Source organism: Pelophylax lessonae, assembly GCF_965119305.1.
Source record: "Pelophylax lessonae genome assembly, chromosome: 7".
NCBI classification, from domain to species: Eukaryota; Metazoa; Chordata; class Amphibia; order Anura; family Ranidae; genus Pelophylax; species Pelophylax lessonae.
In genome coordinates, this window is record NC_138774.1 from 121,195,319 (window position 1) to 121,207,686 (window position 12,368).

Genomic DNA, 12,368 nt, shown 5'->3' on the forward strand with positions numbered 1-12,368 from the left:
CACCCCGGACCCCTGCTGTGAGTCGCTTGCAAATCAAGTGTTAATCCAGCCTCAGAATAAAAAGCAGGCTGACCCATTTAAAATCTTTTAGCAGTATTCCATAAAAAAGATCCTCTATCTTAATTGAAGAAATGTAAAATGGGAATTGTGTAACGGTGGACAATGATGCCACCCCCCCCCCCCCCCACTTCTGAATGGCAGCATGTTCAGAAAACCTTTTTAATTTTCAGGTACCTAAAATGACAACTTGCATATAATGGCCACATTTGTCAAGTTTGTTGCAGAATTATTCCATTTGGTTCAGTTATCTAAATCCCACCTCTATTTTATGAAAGAGATTGTTTGATTATTAATGATGCTAGATACTGAATTTAGAAAATAAAGGGCATTCCTGTCAAAAATAGTGTGTTAGTGTGATGTCCTCTGTGTGCTGCATTTCTGTCTGAAGGACACCAGTATCATTAGTACAGTTGTCCTTTAATTAAACCCCTAACCTGCCTTGCAAAATGCAAACCTCCCTCCCTGCTCCAGCAGTCTGCTTGGCACTGCACAGCCTTTGAAAGGATAACATCCCAGTCAGCTCTTGTCCCTATTCTACACATGCGTCATTGCCCCATCCATTCCTGGGGATGACCCACACTACAATAGATCCCTGGAGGCCTCCAGGAGTTTGGCTCATCTTTAAAAATGAATGGGGTTGTGGCTCATGCGTGCATTAAGACGTTGTCCTGGTGGGAACATTTTTTTTAGTTCGGCTGTACAGTGCCATTCAGGGCCACATGGTGAATATCGCTAGAGTGGGAAGTAAGAGAAGTATTTTAATATGCAGGATGCACTTATTTAAAGGATACTTTTACTGGACGTACAGTTGCTTTTCATATCAGAAAATGAGGAAAAAATATTGCATGCAAGCGTTACTGCCGAGAAGAGAAAAAAAACCCACAATATTTAAACCCATGAGCCCCCCACAATAAAATGCCTAACTGTCTGTGTGGGAGATAAATTAGGATAGTGAGACCAACAGACTAGATGAGACAACCAGTGCGAAGCTGGTTATCGAGATTAGACTGTAGTGAACACGTCCTCATTGACTTCCCAGATTTTGTAAAAGAGAAAAAAAAAATAGTAGTAATGATAATACCAAAAGGTAATGATTTTAAGACTGATAAATACTAGGTTTAGCCTTCTAAAGTTGGATACTTTGAACTGTTCTAGTAATATAGTATTATACATATGAACAGTACTGTGCAAACCTTTTAGGGAGGTGTGAAGAAATGCTGTAAAGTAAAAATGCTTTGAAATATACATATATTGTTTTTAGCAATTTACAAAATGAAAAGTAAGTGAAAAGAAGAAAAAAAATAAATTAAATCAATATTTTGCGTGACTACTCTTTTGGCTTCAAACCAGCATCAATTCTTCTAGATACACTTGCACACTGTTTTAGAACGAATTTGGCAGGTAGGTTGTTCCAAACATTTTGAAGAACTAACCACAGATCTTCTGTGAATGTTGGCTGCCTCAAATCCTTTTGTCTCGTCATGTAATCCCAGACGGATTTAATGTTGAAACCAGTGCTCTGTGGGGGCCTAACCATCACTTCCAGGACTCTTTGTTGTTATTTACACTGAAGATAGTTCTTATTGACATTGGCTGTATGTTTGGGGTCATTGTCCCACTTGCAAGGAACCTCCACCATTATTCACTGTTGCCTGCAGACACTCGTTTATTGTACCTTTCCCCTGCCCTTCGGTGAACAAACTGCCGCTCACCTTCCAGGACGGCAAACATATGAGTGATAGGCTCCTTTCTACAGGAAACACAACCAGATCACAGCTTAAAAGGCCCACCCCTTCCCCTTGTCCCTCAGTTCGATTGTGTTTCTCCCACAGTGAAACTTTTTTTTTTTTAAATCTCTGACCTGAAGACATGGAGTTGGATGGTCCCTCTGTGAGCCAGGTACAGGAACGCTGGTGATGGCTGCACTCTACCTGCCGCCTTCTAGGCTTCTCACAGGTCCCTTCGTCCCAGGCCATTGGTCACCAGGGTGGTCCCTCTAGGCCTGTGTCCTGTTCAGTAGAGGTCTCCTCCGGTCCTCCAAGTATTACACTGGGTCTTTTTGCGCCAGGGAAATACAAAAAGACAGCCGGAAAGCGCACTTCAAGCCTTGTTTTGGAAACAGGAACTTCCGGTTTGTGTCAGAAGGCAGAGCATGCGCAGCGCTACCCGGAAGAGGGAAGGAAACGCGGAGGAGATGCCGGACCCGCATGGAGCCAGGAAGGCAGACTCCCAGGCCCAAAGAGCCCGGAAAGCTTCAAAGGAGATGAAGCCTGCCACTACCTACCTCGCGGAAAAGGAGGGAGGGAAGGTCGGTCCAGGTGGCTACAGGCAAACCCAGGTTGTAACTGGGTAAGTGCTATTTTCCTGACTATTGGGACTAGTACCAGTATTAGTTATAATCCTTGCTAATTCCCATGCTCCCAGCAGGACCTGTAGCCAGTTTACTTTGGGGTTTAGAAGAGTGATCTGTTGTTCGCTCTTCTCTACCAGAGTCCGCAGGTGGAACCCAGGAGGCCTCTGATATAGCACACCCTTTACCTGCAGGCACTAGTTCCTCTAAAAAAATGTTGTAATTGCGGTGATAGACTACCTAGTTCTCACACCAAGCTCTTTTGTTATAGGTGTATTAACAAACTGGCTGGTAAAGAGGCCTAAGGGTTAATGAAAGTTTTCCTTAAATCTATGCAAGAGGAAATGTTAGCCACTATACAGTCCTTTCGCACCTCTGTAGCTTCCCCCCCAGGTTTCAGAACCAGGTGAGCTAGCTCCTAAAGAGGGCCTGTCTTCTCAGGAGAGTTCACTTTCCAAGGCAGGCCCATCTGCTTTTCTGCCTGTGTCATAGGGTCCTTCCCCCTGCTCAAGCAAAGGAAGAGGAAGGCCTAGAGAATGCAGAGTGGCAGGCCAGGTCTCAGCCTAGCTCTAGGGATGAGGTAGAGGAGACCAAACGGAATAGAAATTTAATGGGTCTGGAAGACCTACAGTGACTCCTTCAGGGTGTCTATGCCTCCAGAAGAAATCCCAGAACTCCCCCAAGGAAATATTGGCACAGGATAAAATGTACAAAGGGTTGGCTAAAAACCTATCCAGAGTTTTACCGGTTCACCAATCCTTGAAGGATTTAATCCTTCAAGAATGGCAGTTTCCTGAAAGAGATCTAGTTAAACCAAAGTCATGGAAAAGGAGATTCCCCTTTTAAAGAGGAAGAAGTGGAAAAATTCTATAAAAGTCCAAAATTGGACACCTCCCCTATCTCAAGTAACAAAGGTCTGAAATTGAAAACTAGTGTTTGTATATGGCGCTACCTGCTTAAGGGAATAGGGGTAAAAATGCCAAATGGTGTAAAGTGCAAAGTGAGGGCTAAACATACATATCCAACTTAATTCCAAATAATTCAAAATACTCCTATTATCAAACATTAAGGGTTTTAAGATGATAAATCAATATATTTTATAAAGTGCACTGTGCCAAATGAGGTGCTTATTGGGCATGTGCCGATGCCCTTGCCAAGTGCTAGTGTAAGTGCAGCCAAAAACGGCTGATAGCAAAAATAAATGAATAGTGCCCAATAATGTGTAGAGCTTTATTTATCTGATGCTGTGTCTATAGTGATAACCCTCCTTGGAGGGAGTGGGTACCAGTGTGGAGAGTGCTATCAAATAATATCCTCATAAGGTCTTGAAATAAGGAGAAATAAAATGAAATGAAAAGATGGGGAGTTTACTCCCAGTGTTGTATAGCAAGCAGTGCAATTAGATTAGTCCAGTGTTAATTTTAACCAGTAACGGGTGCGGGTGATATTCGTGCCTATACCCGTGGCCTCCCACTAGGTATTGCACTCACCCCTCCGTGTTCCCCTTTCAACAGGGGTGCTGGTTCCAGTGTTATGTGGTTCCAATGGGTCCTGGGTGTCCTGTCGTTTGAGCCTACTAGATCCAACGGACACCTTGGAGGCACAACATAGCCCACCCAGCTTCGGACATCAAGGACGCCCAGGACCCATTGGAACCACATATGACTAGAACCAGCACCCCTGTTGAAAGGGCAACACTATCAGCCGGTTTTGGCTGCACTTGCACTAGCACTGGGCCCTTTGCAAGCGCATTGGCACATGCCCAATAAGCACCTCATTTGGCACGGTGCACTTTATAAAATATATTGATTTATTATTTTATTATCTTAAAACCCTTTACTATTTGATAATAGGAGTATTTTGAATTATTTGGAATTAAGTTGGATATATATGTTTAGCCCTCACTTTGCACTTTACAGCATTTGGCATTTTTACCCTTATTCCCTTAAGCAGGTAGCGCCATATACCAACACTAGTTTTCAATTTCATTTCCTATACCCCTGGATTTCCAAGGGTAGGTTGGTGGCAGCTCACACCAGTTAAAGGTTACGTTTACACACACCATAGCGCTGGTCATACCTGATTTTTTTTATAACAAAGAGGTCTGACCTCTCCTTTGAGGATACTGGGAATATCAAAGATGTCATGGACCGTAAGGCAGAATACTTGTTAAGGAAAGCCTGGGATGCCAACTCATCCATTATGGCTCAAGCTCTAGCTGCAACCTGCATGGCTATGAATGCAAATTTCTGGATGGAAAGGCTCTCAAAACTCCTTTTTACAGGTTAAATCCCAGGACATGTAAGTGACTTTAACTCATCCTCCAACGGATGTTCTAAAAAGGAGAGCCCTTTTACAGGGCATTCAAGAATTGGCAGAGCAACTAGTAATAGTTCCCGTGCCAGAAGACCAGCTTTATCAAGGCTTTTACTCCCACATGTTCGTGGTGCCCAAGCCCTCGGGAAAATACGGCCTCATCATAAACCTCAGAAACTTAAACAAGTTTCTAGAGTACAAAAAGTTTTCAATGGAAAGTATTTATACAGTCCGCAAAAACCTATTGAAAAATGTGTTTTGACTACTCTGGATCTCAGGGATGCCTACCTGCATGTTCTAATTCATCCGTAACACCAGGCCTTTCTGAGATTTGCGGTGGTCACCGAGGAAGGGACTGCACATTGGCAGTTCAGGGCACTCCCCTTTGGTCTAGCAGCCAGTCCAAAGATTTTTGCCAAAATCCTAGCAGAGGCGGTGGCATATCTTCATTTCCAGGGAATAGCCTTGATTCCTTATCTGGATGATCTATTGATTTTTGGTCCGTCTGTGGACCAAGTGAACTCAGACACCCAGAGGGTGTTGACAGTCCTGCAGAAACTAAGCTGGTTAATCAGCATGGAAAAATCCTCCCTGGAGCTGACCCAGGTTCAGACCTACTTAGGGTACCCGATAGAGTCACGGGTACAGAGTCTTTTCCTTTCGGGGGGAAAAGGTGGAGAAGGTAGTCTCTTCAGTAAGAGCCTTTAATAAGCGCCCCCTTGTGCTCCAGGAGAGAGGTCCTGAGAGTTTTGGGGCTCACGACAGCCAGCATCCCAGCGGTAGTTTGGGCGCAGTTTAACTCAAGAGACCTTCAATTCTTTCATCTTTCCAACTGGGACAGAAAGGTCGAGTCCTTGGACGAAATAGTTGTCCTCACCCCTCAGGTAAAAGCCTCCCTGGAGTGGTGGTCAATTCCAAGCAATCTGGAAAAAGGCAGACCTTGGGGGTCAGTGGAGCCCTCTGAAGGTCACCATGGAAGCAAGCACCTGGGGGTGGGGGGCTCACCTAGAAGGAGCCTAAGCTTAGGGCATCTAGGACAAGGAAATACCTCAGGCCTCTTCTAACTTCAGAGAACTCAGAGCAGTGGGCAAAGCCCTAAAAGCCTTTGAGTTCCATCTCAGGCAGTGAGATTTAAGTTTGCTCCGACAATGCTACAACAGTAGCTTACCTGAATCACCAAGGGGGTACCAGGTCAAGACCCCTCTTGGTACTAGCCCAGGAAATCATAGGCTGGGCCGAAGGGAGAGTGATCTCCCTGTCGGCCATCCATATAAAAGGGGAAAGCAACTGGGAAGCAGATTTCATCCTATAAGTCAGAGTATTTCAGACACTAGTCCAAAAATTCGGCTGCCCAGAAGTAGACCTACTTGCCAGCCTACAGAACAGAAAGGTAAAGAGATTATTTTCCCCTCACCACAGGAAAAAGGGATGTTGGGCCTAGATGCTGTGGCCCAAATATGGCAGTTCAATTTAGCTTATGCCTTTCCCCCTCTAACTCTGATTCCTCAGATTTTACAGAAGCTCAGTCGTTCCCCGGGCCTTCGCCTCCTCCTGATTGCCCCTGGTGGCCAAGGAGGGCATGGATTGCAACCCTAAAAGCGTTATCGGTAGCACCTCCTTGGAAGCTTCCGAACCAGCTGTCACAGGGACCAGTTTGGCACCCCCAAACCAGAGTTCTTCCAACTGACGGCCTGGTTAATGAGCGCCAGATCCTTAGATTAAAGGGCTGTTCAGACAGAGTGAAAGATACACTCCTACTGATCGGGAAACCATAAACGAGGAAAATATACCTTAAAGTTTGGAAAACTTTTTGTACTTGGCGTAGGCAGAAGCAAACTTCCTCAGCCTCTGTCCCCATAATCTCGGATTTCTTACAAGATTGGGTAGAGAAGGGTGTGGCGGTTAACACCCTTCGGGTACAAATAGCATCTCTCCATTTTTCTAGACGCGAGACTTGCAAAAATAACCTTTAGTTAAGATTTTTGTTAGTCAGGGATAGAGCTATCCCTGTCACCAGAAACAGATTCCCTCCTTGGGACCTGACTAGGGTTCTAGAGGTGTTATCTAGAAGCCCTTTTGAACCTATAGAAGAGGTTTCCTTTAATTTTTTTGTCCCTAAAACTAGCCTTCCTATTAGCTGTCACTACAGCCAGGAGGGTAGGAGATTTACAAAGTCTTTCTATTAAAGAACCATTTGTTATTCTTCCCAGATAGGATTATTCTCAGGCCAGATCCCTTATATCTGCCCAAAGTAGCATCTTCCTTTCATAGGAAGCAGGAAATAATTTTACCATAATTTTTTGTGATAATCCGAAGAATGAAAAAAAAATTAAATATCATTGTTTAGATGTGAGGAGGTGCCTCCTCACTTATTTACAGAGGACCAGGGAGTTTAGTAGGAGATCTAATCCTCTTTTGATCCTCTACTCTGGACCAAGAAAAGGACTGCAGGCTTCAAGACCTTCAGTCTCTAGGAGGATTAGACAAGCCATTATCATGTCTTATGAGGTTTCAGGTGTTCCTGCGCCAGCAAAGCTGAAAGCACACTCAACAAGAGCCCTGGCAACATCCTGGGCCAAAAAAAGCTGGAGCTTTTTGGGAACAGATCTGCAATGCAGCCACCTGGTCCAGCCATGACACGTTTCTGAAGCACTACCGAGTGGAGGTGCTGTCTCAGCAAGACCTAGCCTTCGGCCGGAAGCTACTACAGGCAGTGGTCCCACCCTAAGGTAGGCCTATGGTTACTTTTATTATCCTCTTATATGTTTGTCGTCCTGGAAGGTGAGAAGAGAAAACCGACCGTTAGACTTACCGGTAACAGTGTACCTGTAAGGTAGTTACAGGACAGCAGGCCTACTTCCTGCCCTGGTTAAAAGGGTAAGGAAGAATGTATACAATAGGTGGTAAGTACCTAATTGATTGCACATCCCTTGTGTTTCGGTTGGAGAAACTACTTCTTTACAACTGAGGAACAAGGGGAAGGGGTGGGCCTTTTAAGCTGTGATCTTACTGTATTTCCTGTAGGGAGGAGCCTATCATCTCTCATATGTTTGCCATCCTGGAAGGTTCGTAAAAAAAACACCGTTACTGGTAAGTCTCAACGGCCGGTTTTCATGCATAGTTGAGTTGCTTACCCTTATTTCCACGATGAAGGTATGGCTTTTTGTCCACAATTCTTCCATGAGGACCACTTCTGGCCAGATTTCTGCAAAGATTAGATCTGTGTGCCTGGGTCCCACTGATTTCCACCTGTTCTGTGCTGATGGCACTGCTGGATATCTGATGTCGAAGGGAGATAAGCATGTTGTCTTTCATCTACTGCATTAAGTTTCCTTGGCTGACTACTGCGTCTACATTCATCAACGTTGCCCGATCAATAGTGTCCTCAATGCTGCGAAATATAGGCAAATACTTTTCCATCATGCCATACCATTAGGGAGGCGTGTGACTGGCCCCCAAATTGATTCTGCAGGAAAACAATGACCCCAAACAATACAGTCAGTGTCATTGAGAGCTATCTTTAGTGTAAAGAAGAACAAGGAGTCCTGCAAGTGATGGTTTGGCCCCCACAGAGCCCTGATCTCAACATTATGGAGTCTGTCTGGGATTACATGAAGAGACAGAAGGATTTGAGGTCGAAAGGGATGCCACATTGTTTGATGGAAATTAAAATTATCAACCTGCAGAGGGCTGAATTCAAACCCCCCCCCCCCCCCCCCGGAAAATCAAAGTTAAAAAATTATGCAGCAGGCTAGTCCATTTTGCTGAAATGTCATTGCAGAAACTTAAAATGGTACTCAGTAGTTTGTATGGCCCCCTTTGTGCTTGTATGCATGCCTGACAATGTCCAGGCATGCTCCTTATGAGAGGACGGATAGTGTTCTGGGGTATTTCCTCCCAGGTCTGGACCAGGGCATCGCTGAGGTGCAACCTGGTGGCGTCGGATTGATCAAAACATAATGTTCCAGAGGTGTTCTATTTCATTTAGGTCAGGAGAGCCTGGAGGCTATTTTAATGGGATCGATTTCATCCTCCAGGAACTGGTTGCATACTCTCACCACATGAGGCCAGGCATTGGCATGCACCAGGAGGAACCCATGACCCGCTGCACCAGCATCGGGTCTGACAATGGGTCCAAGGATTTTATCCATATACCTTATTGCAGTCAGGGTGCCATTGTCTAGCCTGTAGAGGTCTGTGCATCCCTCCATGGATATGCCTCCCCAGACCATCACTGACCCACCACCAAAGTGGTCATGCTAAATTTTTACAGGCAGCAGAACGTTCTCCACGGTTTCTCCAGATCCTTTCACCTCAGTCACGTGCTCAGGGTGAACCTGCACTGATCTGTAAAATGCACAGGGCACAAATGGCAGACCTGCCAATTCTGGTGTTCAGTGGCAAATGCCAATCAAGCTCCACAGTCCTAGACAGTGAGCACAGGGCCCACTAGAGCACATCGGGCCCCTCAGGCCACCCTCTTGTAGTCCATTTCTGATTGTTTGGTCAGGGACATTAACACCAGTGGCCTGCTGGAGGTCATTTTGTAGGGCTCCGGCAGTGCTCATCCTGTTCCTCCTTGCACAAAGTAGCAGGTACCGGTCCTGCTGATGGATTAAAGACTTTCTACAGCCCTGTCCAGCTCTCCTAGATTAACTGTCTGTCTCCTGGAATCTCCTCCATGCTGGGGGAGACAGCAAACCTGGCAATGGCACATATTGATGTGCCATCCAGGAGGAGTTAGACTGACTGTGCAACCTCTATAGCAGTGATGGGGAACCTTGGCACCCCAGATGTTTTGGAACTACATTTACCATGATGCTCAGCTACACTGCAGAGTGCATGAGCATTATGGGAAATGTAGTTTCAAAACATCTGGGGTGTCAAGGTTTGCCATCACTGCTCTATAGAGTCCAGGTATTGCCTCATGCTACCAGTAGTGACACTGACCCTAGCCAAATGCAAAACTAGTTAAAAGCAGTCAGAAAAGATGAGTAGGGTAAAAAAAAAAAAAATGAGTGATCTCCACCTGTAAAACCACGCTGTTTTGGAGTTTATCTCATTGTTGCCCATCTAGTGCACCTGTTAGTTTCATTAACACCGAAGCAGCTGAAACCGATTAACAACCTCCTCTGCTACTAAACTTACCAGGTCCATATCCCAGGAGTTTAATTGACTTGATGCTATACACTGATTAAAAAGTTTTCCTTTCATTTTTTTGAGCCGTGTGTGTATAATAAATATATATAATATTATAATCTCATTGTAGTCCTTTCTATTTTAAAAAGTGTGAGAAATGTGCCTATAAAAATGTCCTGTAAAAGATGATTTTTTTTTTCTGCATATTTAGTTATTGTCTAATGGTGTGTTGACATTTGTCTTCTTTTTCTTTCTTTCTTCTAGAATGATCAGTCTACAGGTGACATAAAAGTTATAGGAGGAGATGATCTTTCCACATTGACAGGCAAGGTTTGTATTACGCAGAACAGAGGCTACTCTGAGCAGCCTATTCTACACTCTGGCATAGAGACTCCCTACATTCTAAAAGAATCCTGTAAGATGTATAGACTGCCTTTGCACATCTCCTTCTGTTTGGTCCAGGTCAATGCTCCAGAAAGTATTGAAGCCAGAGAAGTTGATTTTGTGGAGGAGCCTTTCACTATTTTAAAATTCCGATCCTAGTTCTAGAAATATAAGATAAATGAATGGGGTCCTCGCTGGTTTAAAGTGGAGTACAGCAGAAATAGAAGTCTGGGAGACCCTGGAGAGTGCAAGCAATGTATGTTCAAAGACTAATTTTGTAAATGGGAACTCAAGTTTTTCCTTAGAGATGATATCCAATGTCTGAGTTGGAGGCAGCAGTGACATTCTGTATAAGATTCCTGGTCATGTTCTTGCAGGGATGCCCAAGATGAGAAGGCGCGTGAGGTTAGAAAACTATATACTAAAAATATATACTGTAAAGCTGTAGGTATTTCACCATATAGAGGACCTTGGCTGGTCTATTCCTGGAGCATAGTATGATCAGTAGTAAAGGGAAAAAAGGGGACATTAACTTACCCAAGTATTGAATTAAATTAAATTAGAGTTTGACTGTAACAAGAGGACTTGAGGAGAGTGTCTGGGAGTCAAAGTTTAACTAAGATAAAGATAGAATCACAGTTTGGTACTAAAAAAAAAAAAAAACACCCAAATGGGTACATATGTGTTGGCTTGCAAAAAAAAGAGAGCTGTGAATATTGTGTGGCTTTACAGTATCTTTCTAAATTGAGGACTCCCAGACCTCCCTGCAACCTGTGCACAAAGCAGAATGGGAAGAACTCTAGATTGTTTCTGTAATAAATGTAGCTAAAGGGATTGTACTTGAATTGGTAAGGTGTGGATGTAGTACAAAGCTTTGGGAAGGATGGTCATTTTCATTGCGTCCATGACATTGATTGGAATTTCCATGACTGCTGAAATGTGTAAGGATCTCAACAGGGGTTAGTAATTTGTTAAAATTAGGGAAGAATGAGAGGTCAGTTTAATATCCAAATAATGCAGAGTCAACGTAGACCAATGATAGGGGAACCGAGGCTGAATGTGATGGACTGCTTCGCAGGATAATGCAATGTTCAGAGCTGTGGATTTATTTTCATTTACTGTGAGGCCTAAAAGTTGGCAAATTCGGTAAGAAGTCGGTGGAGGTTAGGTAAGATTGCAATAATGGATCTGATTTTTAAGCCCTGTATAAGAAATCCCAGTGACCGGTACTGTGGCCAAAATAAAGATCGAGGAGAGAGGGCAACCTTATTGCTTGTCTCAGAAAATGTTAAGTGCAGGAGTGATATCCTGTATATCTAACTGAGGCAAAAGGGTAGGAGTATGGTGCAGATATCCATGAGAGTACTGAATCCCCAAATCTCCACTTCTGCATTATGTAACACAATTGTCCAAGGAGTGGGAATCAAACACTTTGTATTTATCAAGGGACAGGAGAAAGCCTGGGATTTTCTTGACGGTCTGAAGCCCTGCCTCTGCTTTTAGGGATCATAATTATATACATCTGTTTAGAGGCAAGCTCCTGTTTTGAGAATATTTAAAATGTGGGTTGCATATGGTCCAGATCTTTGGGACAACTACAGAGAATTGATTTCTAGAAGAACCTCGACTTCCAAAATATCTCCGTTAAGAGTTCTGTCCACGGACATTTGTGGGAATGGTTGGTAAACGTAGGTCCTGAAAAAATGCATCTGAAAGAGAGCGAGCCTGCAAATAGATGTAAGGTGTAAGATCACTCATTCTGTCTCGCATTTGTATGGTGTTTCTTTACGGAGTTGAGTTTTTTAGCTAACGGAAGGCCGGATTTGTTTGCACAGGAGTAGAATTTGTTTGAACCAGCTTATTGCTTTCACCACTTGTCCAGTGAGCACACAATCCAGTTCTGTGGCCTAAAATTATTACTTTTAGGTGGACTGTCACTTGGTTCTACATGTAGAACCATGTCAACCACCAAGGCGATACTAGTAGTGGCGCTGGAGGCCTCACGCTTTCTTTGGAGGGCAGAACTTCACGTTCGAGCTCTCTCTGCTGTAGACATTCTGGGCATAGAAAACTTGCAGGCGGATTACCTCAGTCATCAGATGCTGGATCAGGGAAAGTG

General features: G+C 44.1%; 1 protein-coding gene across 1 annotated transcript in view; it reads left to right on the forward strand.

Moving 5' to 3' along the window:
- Window positions 1–12,368, forward strand: part of HPRT1 (hypoxanthine phosphoribosyltransferase 1) — a 149,732-nt gene that overhangs the window by 52,174 nt on the left and 85,190 nt on the right. Inside the window, exon 4 of the mRNA XM_082263818.1 lies at window positions 10,130–10,195. Within this exon, the coding sequence (XP_082119944.1) occupies window positions 10,130–10,195 (66 nt within the window). The remainder of the gene's footprint in view (window positions 1–10,129; window positions 10,196–12,368) is intronic.